General features: G+C 36.5%; 1 protein-coding gene across 2 annotated transcripts in view; it reads right to left on the reverse strand.

Moving 5' to 3' along the window:
- The window catches only part of LOC150079833 (uncharacterized), a 172,654-nt gene that overhangs the window by 41,711 nt on the left and 109,796 nt on the right, over nucleotides 1-21,147 (reverse strand). For both annotated transcript variants that reach the window (XM_090382470.1, XM_090382469.1), the window contains exons 7-8: nucleotides 20,133-20,218; nucleotides 3,874-4,018 (exon numbers count right to left, since the gene is read on the reverse strand). In XM_090382470.1, coding sequence (XP_090238596.1) covers nucleotides 3,874-4,018; nucleotides 20,133-20,218 — 231 coding nt within the window. The remainder of the gene's footprint in view (nucleotides 1-3,873; nucleotides 4,019-20,132; nucleotides 20,219-21,147) is intronic.

Consider the following 21,147-nt stretch of genomic DNA (forward strand, 5'->3'; position numbering starts at 1 on the left):
TAGAATTTAAATACTGTCTCAGACCATCATAGTCACCTTTACGAAAGCAAAAACCCTTCCCTTTACCCCTGAATGTAGTTACCTCTTTGAGTAAATCCCACTTCAGCACACTGTGATCACTGCCACCTAGTGGTTCCTTTATCTGCAGATTCTTAATGCATGAAGAATCACTACTGATAATCAGAGCAAGAGTATTACTCCCTCTAGTTGCCTCCCGAACATGCTGATGTAGAAAACAATCATTGAATAAATCCACAATAGCCTTGCTAGTGTATGAGTGACCAACCCACAAATTCCAGTCAATATCTGGGAAATTAAACTCCCCCATTATAAGACTCTCTGATTTACTGGCCCACTCTATTTCCCTGTACAGTTTCTTATTATACTCATCAGAGTCATTAGGCCTATAGCACACTCCTACTCTCAATTTTGATCTCCCAATGCTTATGTCGCACCAAACTGACTCGACATTGCACTGTCCAGCGATGTCGACTGGCTTCGCTTCCTTGGATTTTATGTGTTTCTTAATTAATAGCATAACCCCTCCTCCCTTCCTAACCTGTCTATCCATTCTGTACACATTGTTCTCCCCAAATTCCAGTTCTGCATTCCTTATATCTGTGTGACACCACATCTCTGATATCCCAACAATATCTGCCTTTGATGTTTTCAGCAGTACCTCAAATTCATCAAATTTATTTACCAAACTCCTAGCACTGGTGTACATGCAAGTATACATGCACCTGTTCCTATTCTTAGCTACCCTAACACAACCCATGTGTTCACTTGTATCGCAATGACTCCCAGCAGTCTGAAATATCCTGCATCTTGTTTTCCAGGCTGCTGCTCATTCCAATAGAAACAGTGCAAGAATCACTTTCAACTCTGCCAGTGGCTACTGTTAATCTATTAGTCCTTGTATCCCCCCAAGTTAGCAGTTTTCCAACCCACCTAACACTGCCTCGATAGCATCAGCAAATATTCTTGCACCCTTTCTATTTAAGTGTATCCCATCCCTGTAGAAGCAGTCTGTCCTGTTAACAAGTACAGACCAGGCTGAAAAAAATTCTACCCCTTGAGCCTTGCACAATCTTTTCAAGGCCGAATTGATCGCCAAGGCTCTCATCATATACTCCCTCCTATTGTGTCTGGCAGAATTGCAGACACTTTCAAATTCAACCCTAATTCATGGCTTTTTTTCAACAGTGACCTGTTTTTTTTTATATTTAACAGCAACAGTTTTTTTTATATTTAGATTTAAAGAAACTGCTTACGTCAGTGCAGCCAATAAAGAAATACCCATGCAGAAAAGTGCGGATTGATGATTTTAGAAAACTAATTTAAATCGTGTGTGAGTGAATTTCCATTCTTGCTCTATATCTCAAAAGTGTTTAATCTCTTATCATGTCAGGGATCTAAATCCAGCTTATTAGAATAGTGAGGTGAATGTAAAATGCTTTGATAATATCAGAACATCTGGCAATATTCTTAAAGGCCATTATCTTGCTTTATTCATCCACTGCAGAAAACTGACGTGTGAAGTTCATCAGCAATTTTACATACATACATACAGGCTCCCATGTCAATTGTGATTTAGCAGCAAATTTTCCACACACAATCATAAAAAAACAATTAGGCCTGGCACTTACGACAACTAGTTTTAAAACAATATAATATTTTGTGGACTTATGTGCCCAGACTAACTAAATCTGGCACTGAGATGCATAGATGATAATGGGATGCATAAATCCGTGTCTTTAATAAGAGTTTAAAGTGATTGCTGTTTTAGCAGCCAGAATGCTTTGTTTAAAATGGGTAAGAAGACTAGCAATATGATTTTGAAATGAAAAAGCAGAATAAACATCATACCTAATCCTTTTAATTAAAGATAGTTGGAGTTATGGCATGTTTAACTCTGAGAGTGAATAAGGTCTAATGGCATTATTTGATCCTTACTATATGGAATCATTTCATCAGGTGGATAACTGAATTTTTTACAATGATTCTACACCACTGCTCTCTCATACCAAAAAAGCAAGATTTTTGGTATTTTGGTTCTATTCATTAGGTTTTTTAAATGAAGTTTTTTATTCATTAAATCAACATTCCATCTTAATTTTATAAATATTCAAATAAGATTTGTTTTAAGTCAAAAATTATTTGCAACAATATGGTGTTTCATATTTAACCTATGCATGGATATGCCAGTTGTTTTTTCAACAAGTAATCATACACTCAGAAAAAGAAACCCCATTTTACAATCTTAAAAATCAGCAAGAATAATTCAATATTTTTAAGTTTTTTTATTCCACCTTTATTTTCCATCTGTTATGGACACAAATTTAAAAATTAATTTTTTGTATTGAAAAAGTATATTTTTAATTAATTTTTTAAAATACCCCCTCCCCTTCTGGCACACTTTAGACATGCACATCAGCCTGTGATCCAAATCATCACCCACATTTGAGCATACCTTCACTGTTACTATGTGGAGAAGAATGTGCTTCCATACCTAATGTCACTCTCACTAGCTGCCTGTGTAAACTGTGAAATGAAAGGCCCACATGTTTCAACAATTGGATGCCAGCCAAACACTGCAGTAAAACAAAATTGATATACATATGCCAAATACTTTTCATCCAGCTAGATGAAGACCCAGATTGCTGGATTATGCCATAAATCAGCTAACTCAGCTATGGTGTGAAAAAATCACTGTACCATTCATATCAGTAATCTCTGAAGATAACATAAACCACCATCAGTGGAGATTTATCATTGAGGTTTCCTCACTCTTGATTAAAAGTACCTATTATTTTATCATAATGGGGTTAAAGAAACAACAAACCTATACAAAAAAATAATTTAAACAAGGTGGGTGACTCTTTCAATTGAGCACATTTATACATGTGCTGTCTCTAACAATTTTATTAATTATTTATATATATAACACTGATAACAGAGAATTCACCTAATAAATGGTTAAATATTTTGGGGAAAAGTGAAAATTTAAACACTTCAACCTGTGAAGGGTAAAATCTGTCTTTAACTACTAAAGGAATTACATATACAGGTAATTCTCCAACATTTCACTGTACTTCCTGTACGACTCATTCAATGACTGGATTGCTGTCACTATTACTGTCAGCTTCACACACACACACTAAACAGGTTTACTGTGTAAAGTTTGTATAGAGTGCTACTCTGCATTATGTTTTGTCTTCACTGTCTAGGGAAAGCTTGGTTTACACCCACTTTAAAAAGCCACATGATCCACAAATTGACCCAAAGTTACCAACGTCATTTTTAATCAAACAGCACCACCAGGGAAGTGAATCTGTTATTCATTAAAAAGTAGAACCACTCTTTTTACCCGTTTCTGGAGTTACCTGTTCAGAGCTACCTTTCTGAGGTAGCTCTGAACAGTGAGCATAAACCCAAGTTTTGTCACTGCCATGGAGGGACAAGAGTAGCTAAGAGGGCAAATACAGTAAATCATAATGTAGAACAGTTCATTATGATTTACTCAAACTTTTCTCTTTTTTCAATATTTTTTTTCCTACACTGAAATAATACCCTGTTTGTTTACTAATTTAAAAGACAGATTTTACTCTACACAAGATTGAAGTGCTTAAATTTTCACTTTTCTCCATTTCGATTTACTTTTCACTATGTTATCTATCACTTAAAGAACTTTTAAAAAATTTTTAGCCAATTTTTACTTTTAAAAACAAGTGTCATTGCAAACTGAAATACTATTTAATAACATAGTACAACGATATACTGTATACAGAAAGGCAAAAGAAAACCCAACAAACAAATGATAAATATATACTCTTTTCAAATAAACATATGCAAAGACCTAAGCATATTTACCTCGACTAGTTTTATGCTGAGAAAGCTGTGACCATTCAGTTCAAGAATCTGATCACCAACATCAAGACCTGCTTTTTCTGCTAGTCCACCTTTTTTGACTGTGCACATGTAAATACCTGGAATTTCTGGAGGACCTTTGGCAATGCTAAATTTATAAAAATATATATTTACGATCAGTGGATTAAAAAATAAAATATCATTAGATGGTTGTTTAGGGATGCTTGCCCTTGGTGAGGACATCCCTAAGCACATAATGTGGTACTGTTTACACTGCCAAGCATTTCTACTCTGTAATTAGTTTCATGTCTTTTTAACTAATAATCTAATAGTATAGAGACTATCTGATGATTTTAACTAATGATCTAATAGCTATAGAGACCATCTGATGAGCCCCTTGGCTCATCAGATGGTCTCTATAGCTATTAGATATGTTTTGGACTCAGTTTCCTAACTATTTGATTTATAATTCTTTTTGATATACCAAGTAATACCAAAAAGTACTGCAGCCTTGAGTTTGTGAAACTGTTTTACTTTATTTTCTGGTTTTGCCTTTCTTGGTGTATTGTTTGATTTAGTTAATTGTTGGCACATCAGCTTCTATGGCCATAATGCACCTCCCAAAATTTTTGCAGTACTCTGATCCAAGCCCGAGGCGGGATTCAAACCCGCAACCTTTGGGTTGCCAGGCAAGCACTTTACCCACCCGACTACCTGGTTGGCTCTTGGTGTATCAGTTGCATTTCTATGCTTCTTACTCAAAACATAACATGTAACTAATAGTTTTTCTTGAATTTCATCTAATGCATTAGCTTCCATGAATCTTGTTTTTATTTTTAAGTAGCATTACTATGTTAGTTTTTTGTTAGCTTAGCTTATATGGTGTAATTTAATTTTGTAAACTCTACTGAGTTCTCATGCTGTGGGATGCCTCTGTATTCCTTTTTTGCAACAATAAATGAGTTTTATATATATCAGAGCAGAGTTTCTCAACTGGTGGTATGTGTACCACCAGTGGTATACGGAAAAAGATTTGGTGGTACGTGAATAACAGACAGTTGAATTTTTTAAATTTATGAAATTATGAAAAATAAAACATTAAAAATTTTCCCTCTAAAGGTAAATAATTACATGTTTTACCTAACTTTTTTCAATCTAACAGGAGTTTGCAAATCATGTGTTTTGTGATTTATTGCATTTGTTATTAATTACAATTGAATCACCATGTTAATCAAGTATTTTATGGTTTATTTTCTATTGTTTTATTTAATATTTGTTATTTAGTGTGTTCAATTTTTGTATTAAAAATGAAATAAAAATATGTATAATTTCTAACATAGCCTTATTATGCAAATATTCTTGACTTTTCCTCTTAATAAAAATACATATTTTAATGAGTGGTACCAAAATTTTTCAATTTTGGTTTTGGTGGTACAAGTATTAAAAAAGGTTGAGAACTGCTGTATTAGAGTGATCAGATTTTAAAAAACGGAAAAACAGGATACACCTACCAAACGAGCAATGCAGTATGTGTCGTTATACAGTACATATGCAAATCATGATGATCATCTGATCCACCTCCCTATTTTATGGAATCCCCAAACATGAAGGGCATTAGAACCTAGTACTATACATGGATTGAAGGCTGAAAAGCAATGGCAGAATTGCTATACTGCCAGGTCTGCCACCACAGGGAGGGGGGGGGGGGGCTGATAACTAATTTGATAATGGTTATTAGTGATCACACAGGAAACTGCAATATGGAAATTGTGGGAGCAGAATTTATAGTTTTGTCACTTTAGAAGACAGAAGATACCTGCTGATATCAGAATTGAATTTCTATAGATTATAATTTTTGAGAAATACATGTGAAGGAATGTTGTTCCAGAAAAACAAAGTAGAAGGAATAATAAATAAGGAAGAAAAAAGTTGGTTCTGTGAGTTCGGATTTGGACAGTAAAGGGACATTGGCTGGCTGAAGGACATGTTCACACTGCTTTGGAAGGAGTGGTGAAATTACAGTAGTAGTAGTAGAGGCATGTGATGCAAGAAAGCAAGCTTATGTAAAAAAAAAACCATTTCATACATCCATTCCCTACAAAAGTTTGTCCAGTTCCTCCTTGAATTTATTTCAGCTATCAACTTCCACAATGACAGACGGAAGTTTGTTCCAGCAATCAACAACCACTGGCTAAAGGCAAGTTTCTGCACATCTATTCTACAACTGTCTTTCCTCAATTTGAATTTATGCCCCCTCAAGGTTTGTAATGTCAGGCCACACCTTGAGTACTGTATACAGGTCTGGAGGCCTCATTTTAAGAAGGATGTAGAGCTATTGAAATGAGTACAGAGAAGGGCAACAAGATTAGTGAATGGAACAAAGGGTTGCTCTTATGAAGAAAGGTTCAAGTTTTGCAAATTACAGTGTCTGGAGACTAGGCACCTGTGAGGTGATCTGATTGAGGTATATAAAGCCTTGAATGGTTTGGGCATGCTCAATGCTGATGGGATTCTTCCTTTTGCTCAGAATAATCACCTGAGAGGGCATAAATTCAAATTGAGGAAAGACGGTTGTAGGATAGATGTGCGGAAGTTTGCCTTTAGCCAGCAGAGGAAGAATCCCATCAGAATTGAGCCTGCTCAATCTATTCAAGGCCTTATATACCTCAGTCCAGCGATTCTCAATGCAGGTAGTAGTGCTCCCCTGGGGGGTGTTAAAGCCTTTCGGGGGGGACTACAAACTTTAGGGGGGAATTTAGGTTCGTTAGGGGGCTTTAACATTTGGGGGTTTGATGTGACAGCAGAAGCATTTAAGTTTAATTTTATTTAATATTGTAATATCTACTGGCAAAAACTGCGATATCTACTTTCATCATGAAGCTGGAGTTGTTTAAACATAACATTGGCAGAAGAGTTTTTTTGCAGTTTCTTACCATGAGCAGCATAAAAACATTCCATTTAGACTGAGTTGGAAGAATACTGCTTACATCTGCAGTCACTGAAAAGTGACTTTGAGAAATTGCTTTAAAGATTTGATTGATTTGGAAATACCTGTCTGGATAATAAATCTATTCATTTGCAAAGCAGAAGACCAAGAACTTAGTTTGCAAGAAGAAATTGTTAGCTTCAAAATAATGAAGAATCAAAGCCAATCTTCAACAGCAGAGGGCATCAAGTCATGTGGCGAAAACATCATGTGAAATTTCCTGCTCTGTGGAGAAACACAAACCTTCTTTATACTGCCTTTCCATCTTATCTAGTCGAATGAGGATTTAGTGAAATGAATCGCATACTAGTGAAGAATCGGAACCGTTTGGATATTGTTAGTCATGATGACTTAAGACTACAGGCATACCTCGGTTAACGTTACCTCTGATAACGAAGCTTCGATATAACGAAGTCCGCAATTTCAAGCCCCATTTAACATAAAAAAATATTCCAGTTTAATCACCTGAAATCTAAACAAACTGAAGAAATTACAGAAACCTTTGGGGCTTCTCGTGGTTGGTTCGAGAAATTTAAAAAAAGGGCCAGGATTCATAGTATAAAATTAACAGGAGAAGCTGCAAATAAGTTTCCAGAAAAACTAAAGGAAATAATTGAAAGTGAAAATTTTCCACCAAATTTGGTGTTCAGTGTTGACGAAAGCGGTTTGTTCTGGAAACGGCTACCAACAAAAAGCTTCATTTCTATTGAAGAAAAATCAGCTGCTGGGTTCAAAGCAGCAAAAGACCGTTTAATGTTACTCTTTGGATCAAATGCCTCTGGCGATTATAAATTAAAATTGTTATTAGTTTACCATTCAGAAAATCCGAGGGCGTTAAAAGGTAACATAAAAATGAATTTACTTGTAATATGGAAAGCAAATAGAAAAGCATGGGTTACCAAGGAGTTATTTACTGATTGGTTTGTTAACCACTTTTGTCAAAAAAACAACTTTGAAGAAAAAGATCTTTTGTTGTTAGACAATGCTCCGGGACATCCTACTGATCTTAACACATTGGACACATGCATTCCTGTCAAAGTTGTGTTTCTTCCAGCAAACACAACTTCCCTGATTCAACCATTGGATCAGGAGTAATAGCATCATTTAAAGCTTATTATCTGCGTCGAACATTAAGCAATTTAACTGAACTAGAGGATAAAGAGGAAATGATAGTTAAAACTTTTTGGAAAAACTACACCATTAAAAACACAATTGAAAACATTGATAGTTCTTGGAAAGAAGTCACTAAGAAATGCTTAAATGGAGTTTGGCGCAAAATTCTAGTTTGTACTAGAAGAAGAAAATAACATCCAAGAAATTAGAAATTAAGTTATCCAGATGGCTCAATCAATAGGTTTCGAAAATGTCGATGAAGAGGATGTTAGAAATTTATTGAATGCAGAAGATGATGGTTTTTCAGTGGAAGATTTAGAAAACCTTGTTAGCAACGAAGACAAAGATAATGAAGACGAAGTTAAAGAAGTTCCTGCCGAAAAAGTGTTAACAACCAAAGATTTAAAAAGGTGCTTAAATGACATTGAAAACGTTTTAAATTTTTTTAGTGAAAATGATCCTGATTTAGGAAGAAGTTTTATTGTTAAGCGATCAGTGTTAAATGCAATAACTCCGTATAGGCAACTGTTAAATGAAAGAGAAAAAAAGCATAAGCAATCAACTTTAGACTCATATTTTAAAATGTGATTTCACTTTGTATGTAAGTTGACTGTTTATTTAATAAAACTTTTCTTTGTTCGAAAAAAAAGCTTTTCATTTTCTTTACGTAGGAACGTATCCCTATTCTGGCCATAGTATTTTTACCTCTGAAAACGAAGTTTCGCTTAACGAAGTAATTTCGTGGAACGCATCCTATTCGTTATTCGAGGTATGCCTGTATTGCTATTCAAGTATACTCCGGATATTGTGAAGTTAGCCAAAACTCACCAAGCTCAAGGATCACATTAGTATTTTATAATAAATCTCATTTTATTTACTTTTCTATAACAATGTTTGTATATTAATAAATCATACTAAGAATGCAATGTGTAATCTAAGTGCAATAAAAAGCATGATAAAAACAATCAGTAATAATCATTGAAAATACCTTTTATGCATTACTTATATTTTAAGGGAAGAATAGGAAGCATTGGCATATACTTAAACTGAGGGGGGGCATTGGGCAGAAAAAGATTTTGTAAGGGGGCATTGGATCGAAAAAGGTTGGGTAACGCTGCCTCAATCAGATCACTTGAAGGTGCCTAGTCTCCAGATGCTGCAATTTGCAGAACTTAAGCCTTTCTTGGTAAGACCACCCTTTCGTTCCCCTCACTAATCTTGTTGCCCTTCTCTGTACTCGCTCAAAGCAACTCTACATCTTTCCTAAAATCAGGCCCCCAGACCTGTACGCAGCACTCAAGGTGTGGCCTGATGCCTTATACAAAAGGATAACACCTCCTTTTCCCTACTAGCAATATTCCTGTATATCAGTGACAATAATCCCATGACCTGCTCGGACTGCCTGTCTGCACGGCTCAGAAAACTTGATATACCTAACTGCACATTTACTCCAAGGGTTTTTCATTTTTATACTACCCTAAGTGTAGTACCACACAATTGGTACATTTCTCTGGGGTTACTTCTAACCACATGCAGTACTTTGCTGCATTTGTCAATGTTAAACTTCAGTTGCCACTTCTCAGCCCATTTGCCCAACTTTTCTAGATCCTGTTGTAGTAGCACACTGCCATTACTAACATTAACAACCCTGCCAACTTTGTATCATCTGCATACTTGGATATTAAGCCTGATATACCTTCATCAATATTACTGATAAATGTACAAAACAACAGAGTGCACAACACCAAACCTTGTGGGACTCCACTAATAACATGTCAATCAATTTGGCCCTGGAGAGATTGTGCAGGGCTCATGGGGTAGAATTTTTCTCGGCATGGTCTGTGCTTGTTAACAGGAGAGATTGCTTCTACAGGGATGGGATACACTTAAATAGAAAGGGTGCAAGAATATTTGCTGATGCTATCGAGACAATGTTAGGTGGGTCGGAAAACTGCTAGCTTGGGGGGATTCACAGACTAATAGATTAACAGTAGCCATGGGCTGTGTTAGAGTAACTAAGAGTAAGAACAGGTGCATGTATTCTTGCATATACAGCAATGCTAGTAGTACAGTAAATAAATTTGATGACTTTGAAGTGTTGGTTAAGACATCCAAGGTGGATACTGTTGGGATATCAGAGAAGTAGTGCCACTCAGATATACGGGATGCAGAATTAGAATTTGGGGAGTACAATGTGTACAGAAAGGATAGACAGAATAAGAAGGGAGGAGGGGTTATGCTGTTAGTTAAGAAACACATAAAACCTAAGGAAGTGCATCCAGTTGACATAGATGGACAGTGCAATGTTGAGTCAGTTTGGTGTGACAGCACCGGGAAAGAAAAATGAGGGTAGGAGATTGTTCTAGGCCTAATGAATCTAATGAGTACAATGAACAATTATATAGAGAAACAGAGTGGGCCAGTAAATCAGAGTGTCTTATAATGGGGGATTTTAACTTCCCAGATATAGACTGGAACTTGTGTGTAGGTCACTCACACACTAGCAAGGCTTTGGTGGATTTATTGGATGATTGCTTTCTACAGCAGCATGTTCGGGAGGCAACTAGAGGGAGTAATACTCCTGATCTGATTATCAGTAGTGATTCTTCATGCATCAAGAATCTGCAGATAAAGGAACTACTAGGTGGCAGTGATCACAGTGTGCTGAAGAGGGATTTACTCAAAGAGGTAACTACCATCAAGGGTAAAGGGAAGGGTTTTTGCTTTCATAAAGGTGACTACGGAGGCCTGAGACACAGTATTTAAATGATATATGGTGGAACCAACTGATGATGTTACCAACAAGCAAATTCAAAATGGGAAGCATTCAAAAAATTAATCTTGGAAGCTACTAGGCTTTTCATACCAACAAAGAAATATTGTTCAAGATTTAGGCCTAAATGGATGTCAGATGAACTAATTAGACATGTGACAGAAAAGAAAAATGCATGGGTCACATATAAATTAATACAAGACAACAGAAGCCTATGATAGATATAAGCTGGTCTGTAACCAAGTTACAAAGGAGGTTAGGCAGGCGAGAAATCTTTGGCAAAGGATGCAAAGAAAAACAGCAAAGAGTTCTTTACTTATGTAATCTCTAGAAGGAAGGGGATGAATCAGATTGGTTCACTTGATATCGATGGTTCAACTGTTGATGATCCTGCTCAGGTAGCTAACAAGCTAAATGAATATTTTGCATCGACATTCAAACATGAGGAGTTATTTAGTGAGGGGAATGCCAGAGGTGTATTCAACTCTGGCAGTATGCTAGAGAATCTTGTAATAACTGACAGTAAAGTGGAGGAGAAATTGTTGAAGATAAACACAAGAAAGGCACCTGGGGTGGATGGGATCTATCCAGTTATATTAAAGGAGGCAGCAAAGGAAGTAAGGAAACCCTTAACCATAATTATGAGAGCTTCCTTGAACTCAGGGGAGGTACCCACAGACTGGAGATGTGCAAATGTGACCCCAATTCACAAAGGAGGATCACAGGCTGACACAAGTAATTATAGACCTGTGAGTTTAACTTCTGTTCCAGGAAAATTAATGGAGGCACTGGTTATAGAAGCACTGCAGGATCATCTAGACAAGACTACAGTTATAGCTCGGACACAGCATGGTTTTAAGGGGAAGTCTTGCCTCACCAATTTGATTGGATACTATGATGCAGTCACAAAAGAACTGGATGCAGGGAATAACTTTGATATTATATATTTGGATCTTAGAAAGGCTTTTGATACTGTTGCACATGGAAGACTGCTGCACAAATTGGAGCAGTGTGGCATTGGAGGCAAATTGCTGCAATGGATAAAGGGGTGGTTGAGGGGGAGAAGACAGAGTGGTAATCAATGGACACTGCTCATTATTATTATTATTATTAGCCATATGGTGCAAGGAAGCCTGAGGCTTATGCTGCACCAGCCAAAAAAAATTCCCAAGTTACCCTGTGAGAGAGAGAGAGAGAGAGAGAGAGTCAGAAATAGAAGGGAATCACCAAGAAAGAGAAGAATGATGATATCCAGCTCAGGACCCTGGGTGTGCCAAGCCCATACTCACCAGATGTGAGCCCCTGGAGTTAAATCGTGTACTAATGTTATTAGTGGAGTCCCTCAGGGTTCAGTGTTGGGTCCATTATTGTTTTCTGTATTTATAAATGATATTGATGATGGTATATCAAGCTTAATGTCCAAGTTTGCAGACAATACAAAGGTTGGCAGGGTTGTCAAGGACACTACTGACACTATGCTGCCACAACAGGATCTGGAAAGGTTGAGCAGATGGGCTGAGAGGTGGCAAATGAAGTTTAACATTGACAAATGTAAAGTACTACATATGGAAACAGTAGTCCCAGAGCAACGTATCAACTCTGTGGTACTACACTGACAGTGGTAGAGAACGAAAAGGACCTGGGGATAATTGTGCAGGCAGATCTGAAGTTCTCTGAGCAGTGCAGACGGGCTGCAAGAGTAGCTCATGGTGTCTTATCAATGATATACATGAATTTTTCTAGCAGGGATAGGGAGGTGATTATTCCCTTGTATAAGGCAATGGTCAGGCCGCACCTTGAGTACTGTATACAGGTCTCTGGAGGCCTCATTTCAAGAAGGATGTAGAGCTGCTGGAACGAGTACAGAGAAGGGCAACAAGGTTAGTGAACAGAACGAAGGGTTGCTCTTACAAAGAAAGTCTTAAGTTTTGCAAATTACAGTGTCTGGAGACTAGGCACCAGTGAGGTGATCTGATAGAGGTGTATAAAGCCTTGAATGGTTTGAGCATGCTCAGTGCTGATGGGATTCTTCCTCTTGCTCAAAATAATCAACTGAGATGGTTGTTGTTATTGTTGTTGTTATTTGGTTTTTAGGAGCATTAGCAACTAAGGCCATATTGCTCCGGGGATGTGGGGTGGTCATTCCCTGACCTTTCCGCATCCTCCATATTTGGTGGTGACGGGCTCGAACCCCGGTCTAATCAAGAAGCGTGTGCTACACACACTGGTGCTCTGGTGCTCCTTCCCACCTGGCTACGGAGGCGCCTTACTGAGAGGGCATAAATTCAAATTGAGGAAAGACATGTGTAGGATAGATGTCTGGAAATTTGCCTTTAGCCAGCGGGTAGTTGGTTGGTGGAACAGACTTCCATCCCTTGTTGTGGAAGTTGATAGCCTAAATAAATTTAAGGCTCAGCTGGACAGGTATTTCAAACGAATGGAGGGGTGAAGTGGAAGTTTTTTTTTTTTTTTTTTTTTCTGGCTGATGCTGCATAAGCTTGCTTTCTTGCATCATATGCCTCTACTAATGCTAATGCTAATGTTATGTACATTTTTGTACCGTATTCATTTTTTATAAAACACATGATGAAAATCTTAGGCTGCAATAAATGGATCGTTGCTATTGTACAGTAACTTCATTATGTGTGGCAAGTGGAAGAGAATTAACATTAGCAGAATATGCAAACATTAATTTTGCGTATAGTGTATGTGAAGAAAATGCTAGATCTGCAGCTACCAAATACTAGCATTGTTTTCCAACAAAATGACACCCCAAACTGACATGTGTGTTTGTCAACATCTACCATAATTTGAGGGAGTGGGATACAGTGAAAGGGCATCATGATTGAGGCTGGCCCTGATCACACTCTACAGAAATAGAGGAAGAAGTGCTGGATATCATGACATCAGATCCCTCTGCTAGCACATGAAGAGTTGCTGCAAGAATGGAGCATCATTGTTTGGCACACTCTATACAAACACCGAGTGCATGCATAGCATATGCAGAGAGTTCAGGCATTGTAAGCAGGAGATTCCCTTGTGTGTGAGCAATTTTTTTATGGATACTTAACAGCCCTGACTGTCTTGTTAATATCCTGTGGACCGACAATGCAATGTTTATACAAAATGGGATATTCAACATGCACAATTTCCATACATAGTCAGTGGAAAATCCTCACACTATTCAGCAATCCTCTTTCCAAATGGAGTTTAGCATCAATATATAGGCCAGAATTGTAGGAAATAATATTTTTCATTAGAAGTTCCCTGCTTGCCTAAATGCTTATCATTACTTAAAGTTTTAGCATTAGCATTAGTAGAGGCATATGATGCAAGAAAGCAAGCTTATGCAGAATCAGCTAAAAAAAAAAAAAAAACCCTTCCACTTCACCCCTCCGTCCGTTCAAAATACCTGTCCAGCTGAGCCTTAAATTTATATAGGCTATCAACTTCCACAACAAGGGATGAAAGTCTGTTTCACCCGCTGGCTAAAGGCAAATTTCTGCACATCTATCCTACATCTGTCTTTCCTCAATTTGAATTTATGCCCTCTCAGGTGATTATTCTGAGCAAGAGGCAATATCCCATCAGCATTGAGCATGCTCAAACCATTCAAGGCTTTATACACCTCTATCAGATCACCTCGCCGGTGCCTAGTCTCCAGACACTGTAATTTGCAAAACTTAAGACTTTCTTTGTAAGAGCAACCCTTCGTTCTGTTCACTAACCTTGTTGCCCTTCTCTGTACTCGTTCCAGCAGCTCTACATCCTTCTTGAAATGAGGCCTCCAGAGACCTGTATACAGTACTCAAGGTGCGGCCTGACCATTGCCTTATACAAGGGAATAATCACCTCCCTATCCCTGCTAGAAAAATTCATGTATATCATTGATAAGACACCATGAGCCACTCTTCAGCCCGTCTGCACTGCTCAGAGAACTTCATATCTGCCTGCACAATAACCCCCAGGTCCTTTTCATTCTCTACCACTGTCAGTGTAGTACCACAGAGTTGATAAGTTGCTCTGGGGTTGCTGTTTCCCATATGTAGTACTTTACATTTGTCAATGTTAAACTTCATTTGCTACCTCTCAGCCCATCTGCTCAACCTTTCCAGATCCTGTTGCAGCAGCATAGCATCAGTAGCATCCTTAACAACCCTGCCAACCTTTGTATCATCTGCAAACTTGGACATTAAGCTTGATATACCATCATCAATATTATTTATAAATACAGAAAACAACAATGGACCCAACACTGAACCCTGAGGGACTCCACTAATAACATTAGTCCATGATGAGCAGTGTCCATTAATTACCACTCTCTGTCTTCTGTCACTCAACCATCCCTTTATCCATAGCAACAATTTGCCACCAATGCCACACTGCTCCAATTTGTGCAGCAGTCTTCCATGTGCAACAGTATCAGAGGACACTGTCAACACTTCTGGAATATGTTCTACAATAGAGCAACTCCACCACATTTTGGGTAACAAGTAAGAACATTCTTAAATGTTCATTACCAGAATTACAGGATTTGTTGAAGAGGTCCCATTTCTTGGCTGCCATGCTCTCCTGATCTTAACCCATTGGAGATTTATGTGTGGAGTCACATGAAACAAATTGTGTATGCCACAGAGGTTAACAACTGAGATGACTTGTAGAATCACATCTATGAAGCTGCCAATGCTATTAAAAATAACATAACATATATATTATATAAATCATGTGTGGTTTGTAAAACAGATAAAGTATCTGTGAAGATTATTTTGCTTCTTAACAGTTGTATATTACTACTATATATATATATATATATTTGAATAACGTTTAAAATTGTTGAAAACTGAATCTTTCATGATAAAAATAAAATAAAAAGGTACAGCAAACATCAGAGCCAGCAAAAAGCATATTCCTCTACATGATGCTTGAAATATAACCATACAAATAAATTAGAATGAGAGTTAAAAATAAAAAAATGCCAACAGTATGGCAGGACAAGAGTGAAAATAATCGAAATTAAACTTAAGAATAAAACCAAACAGGGAGGGAAGAGTGGGATAACAAGAGTAAAAATATTGCAGCAGAAAATCTCTAAGATAATTTAGAACATCTAATTATAAGAATAATAAATAATAATTCATTAAATTTTGAAAGCCAATTAAAATAGAAAATTAACGGCGCCCCCTCTGACAGGCACCAGGTCCAAATTTATGTGAAATATCGCCAACAGAAATCTAGACCACTACAGTAAAATAAAACAAAAATAAACGAAAAATAGACTGACCATTACACTCCATCATCTCAACAGAGAACCACAAGGCCAATAATCGTCAGGGAATTGCTGCATTTCAATCGCTAGACAAATCGCCGCAAAAGTGAGTCGATCGAAAGACTCACTTTCGCGGTTCGATCCCCAGATCGAACCGCGAAAGTGAGTTTTTTCAAGTCATCTGCATTGGCGGTTCAATCCCCAGATCGAATCGCCAATGCAGATGACTTGAATAGCGGTGGTCCTAGTTCATTTTTCGTCTATATAAACTGGTTAAGATTACTTTTGTCAGTAGTGTGGCTTTGTGCTGGAGTACTTGTATCTGTTCTATTTTTAATTTTCGCTGCATCAGGACTACCGCTATTCAAGTCCTCTGCATTGGTGGTTCAATCTAGTGGTGGACTGATCTTTCGATCGACTCACCTTTGCGGCGATTTGTCTAGCAATTCCCTTACCATTATTGGCCTTGTGGTCCTCAGTTGAGATGGGGCGTAATGGTCAGTCTATTTTTTTTTTTTTTTTTGTTTTATTTTACTGTAGTGGTCTAGATCTCTGTTGGTGATATTTCACATAAATTTGAACCTGGTGCCCATCAGAGGTGGCACTCTTGTCTTGCCATACTGCTGGCATTTTTTTATTTTTAACTCTCATCCTAATTTATTTGTATGGTTATATATATATATATATATATATATATATATATATATATATACGGTGCTGTTTCTTGTATTCTCTCTACCTTGAGAACTCCTCTGACCGTGTGGTCATCCCGGAGTATAAACAGAAAATTTATTTATTTATTTATTTATATATGTTGAATAGAATAACAAGAAAGTGAAAACAAGAAGGCAGATAAATGGAAAAAAGATAACAGGAAAATATGGAAGTAATCTAATGCAGTCAAAGGCAACAAATGCTAAACCTATGCAGAGCATGGACAATAAAGTGAGAAAAAAAAATGAGGGAGATAGAAGTGATAGAAGGGGTATATAAGGTAACAAAAAATATTTATAAGAGATGAATAATTACAAAATTGACAAAATAAGGATGCTTGCCACACAACTTCCAGTTTTTAATTTCCCATCTTCATAGTGTCAACAGTAAAGTTCACAAGTCATTTTCAAAAAAAAAAACCTTTTAATCCTTGTAAAAAAAGTTATTCTGTTTACATATTTTTATTTTCATTTTCATTTATTTTGGTAAAAATTTTATTCTCATTTTTATTTATGTGTATGCTTTTTGCCCTTCATTACATTAGAAATGAAGACACATGTTGCTATTTTGCTTGAAATCCTGGTCATTGACATCTGATAATAGGCCGGTTTTATAAGTTGTGTGGCAACATCCTCATTTTATCAATTTTGTAATTATCTATCTCTTACTCTACATTTTTTTTTATCTTCTCCATCATTTTTTTTTCTCACTTTATATATATATATATATAATGTAAGCGATATTAAAGTAAGACAGTAAGAAGGAAAAGTGCTGCACTTAAATATATGGTATATTTGTCTTTCATTTAAAATATTCAATGTTTTTGGTACATATTCTTTCCACATTATTCTTTTCTCAGTTTTTTTCCCCTCTCTTCCCTTACTTTTGTTTTTCTAATTGGTTTTAGCTGTATCCACTTTTTGCAGAGCTTATCCTTCTTACTATCTTCTATCTTCCTTTAATTTAACTTACATTATGTTTTAGGAAAAATATTTTTAGCCATGCTAATGATGCCTCTTATGTTTGCCATTCTTTATTTTTTCTCTTTCTTAATTTGACTTGTAATTTAATGTATATTATATATATAGTGTGTGTGTGTGTGTGTGTGTGTGTGTGTGTGTGTGTGTGTGTGTGTGTGTGTGTGTGTGTGTGTGTGTGTGTGTGTGTGTGTGTGTGTGTAGAAAGAGAGAAGAGGACATATTAATATATATTTATTGATTGTTTTTTTTTAAATTTTTATAATTATGACGAACATTGCCAAAGTGGGACACCATAATGGTCTTCAAGATCATATATTGTTGATTTAGTAATGTGTTTTATGTTTGATGTGACCTTTCCAACCATGGTTGTGTCACAACCAGGAGAAATTCTATATATTTTAATATGGGAAGGTCAAGTTATAGAACTAGACACTGGCGGTGCTATTCTTGGCTCAATTTTTAAAGGAATTTCCTGTAATGAAGCGATTTTAATAATAGAGATACAGGAACGTGCTATCCAGTATTAAAAGTTGAAGTTCTAATGAAGAAACAGTAGAGCAAAAAAGGAACAGAAAGAAAAATTGGGAGCATGGCTCTTTTAATGAGTATATTCACTCTTTTGGAATGAGTCTGCTGGTATATATAAGATGTGTCAATAAAATTCCTAAACTGGTGCTTTTGTGGTCATGTTCAGCAAGTTTTGAAAATAAATGGAAGTGGTATGTTGTAGTTCACACTTCCTCCAACAGAAGGTGGTACAGAAATTGTCAGGTAGGCTGACAGGTTGCAAGTAACAACCAGTTTCGTTAATAGCATTAACATTCTGTGTCACAATTTTGCAATGAAGCAACGAATGAATATCAAAATTTGCTTTAAATGAATATCAAATTTTACTTTCAATGTATGAAATGTTAAAAACTGTTTATGGTGATGAAATATTAAGTTATACCAGTATGTTTGAATGGTATAAGCGGTTCAAAAATAGCCATGAGGATGTTTGTGATGACCCAAGAAGTGGACATCTGTCAACTTCTTGAAATGAGGATACAGTTCAAAAGTTTGGGAAATTGTAACAAGAGATCATCGTTTGACCCTCAGAATGATGGCTGATGAGTTGGATATGAAAAATGAGATGATTCATCAAATTCTACATGAACATATTTAGGAAAAAGGATGGTGTGTGCAAATTTTGTGCCACACAGCCTCACTTTTATTATTATTAGTAGTAGCCATATAGTGCAAAGAAGTCTGAGGCTTATGCTGCACCAGCTAAAAAAAAAATTAAATTCTGAGTTACCCTGAGAGAGAGAGAGAGAGAGAGAGAGAGAGAGAGAGAGAGAGAGAGAGAGAGAGAGAGAGAGAGAGAAGAAGAAGAAGAAGAAGAAGATGGGAATCACCAAGAAGAGAAGAATGATGATATCCAGCTCAGAACCTTGGGTGTGCCAAGCCCATAATCACCAGATGTGAGTCCCTGGGGTTGATGAATGGGCAGAAGGAACAAAGCACATCATCATGCAAAGACTTCATCCAGACTTGTCAAGAAGTCTGGATGAAGACTTGTCAAGAAGTCTGGATGAAGACTTCTTGGGTATTCATCAATTGGGTATTTCAGTACGACACAGAGACATGCAGACAACATCAGAGCATGCAGTGGACTTCAAAAAAGTTTCATTTAGAGATGTCCAAGAGCAAGACAATGCTGTTCATGTTTTTCAACAGTGTAATTCACAAAGAATGTGTACCTGAAGGGGAGAAACACAATGCTGCATTCTATGTACAGGTGCTTCAAAGACTATTGAAGCACATTTCCTGGGTGAGGCCACAATTTTGAATGACAATGCCCTACCCATTCCACACTTGTTATGAAGACATTTCTGATAAAACTTGGCATTGTACAGATCAACCATCCACTCTACTCTCCCAATCTAGCATAAGCAGACTTGTTGTGTAGACACATAAGACACTTGTTGTGAAGACATTTCTGATGAAACTTGGCATTGTACAGATCAACCATCCACTCTACTCTCCCAATCTAGCATAAACAGACGTCTTCCTCTTTCCTAAGGTAAAAGCTGCCATTAAATTAAATTATTAAAGAAAAGATATTTCAGGATGTTGAGGACATAAAGAAAAATGTAACAAAACTGAACATCATCTCTTTGGATGCCTTTGCTGACTCTTTACAGACACTTTTAGAACAGTGTGATAAGTGCATTCATTCAAGTGTTGATTACTTCGAATAAAAATAAAACTATTTTTCAGCTCCTTCACTTTGTGTTCTTTTTTATTGGTACCAGTCTGGAGACTTCATTACCACACCATATTATTCAACATAATTCTATAATAAAATAAAAATTATGTTATTTTTTTCAACTTACAAATGTGAAATTTTAAAAATGATAATGTGGAGGAAAAAAAGTACATACTAACCTGCAGCCTAGACTAGTGGATCCAGCAGTAGAAATTTTTAATTTTACTATTGACACATCACTGGCAGTAGATAAAGTGCTTCTTTCCTGAGAGAGTGACAAATTGTTTAAATAAATTTTTATATACTAAATATAACAAATACAAATATCTATAAATAAATATAGCCATCTATATATAAAAAAGTTTAAATAATACCATTGACAAGCCACAAATTCCAACTACCCAAGTCATCCTAAAAATGTTTATTATCAATTTCTTAACTTTAAGTGTTATGTAACCTAATCATTGTTCTTTGATATCCACTGAAAAGCATCCTTTGACAAGAGTCAATAAATATAATTTAAATTAAGTTATTTTGTTACTAAATGCAGCAAAGTTTCATCAAACACTGCAGTTAACTAAGCACTATGTTGTTGCATTTTGTTTTTCACAGCCTCTATGAATGACCTTAATTAATTTAAAATTTTATAATAATATACATTTGCTCAAAATATTGATTAATTTGCTTATAATGTATATTGAATTAGAATCACCTGTCCTGATGGGAGCAAATAGACTGCACCATGGGAATAAAAGCTCAGTAGTGTGTTGGAATGCAGCCAACAGTCCATTTGTGAGTATGTACAGCTGGTATGTAGTGTTACAAGTGACAAGCATGAGAAGAGGCTGCAGTATGACAAACTTTCAATAAGAGGCCGAATTGAAAAGTGGGAAAATGTGTCCATTTCTAAGACAATGTATCTGGTGGACTGTTTATGACCTACTATTATGCAAATGTACTAAGAGTGGCAGACAAGGTGTAAACCTGGAGTTGGCCCATGGAGGGATGCAAAGAGTACAATGCATCCGTCCCTGACTGAAAAGAGTTCCAAAATCCCAGGATTCCAGAGACTGCAGGGAGTTATTGTGGAACAAGTAAATACATGGGCTGTGTTAGGGTAGCTAAGAATAGGAACAGGTGCATGTAGACCAATGCTAGGAGTTTGGTAAATAAATTTGATGAATTTGAGGTGTT

This window comes from Mastigoproctus giganteus, chromosome 10 (genome assembly GCF_048544385.1).
Source record: "Mastigoproctus giganteus isolate SK-2022 chromosome 10, ASM4854438v1, whole genome shotgun sequence".
In the NCBI taxonomy this organism is placed as follows: Eukaryota; Metazoa; Arthropoda; class Arachnida; order Uropygi; family Thelyphonidae; genus Mastigoproctus; species Mastigoproctus giganteus.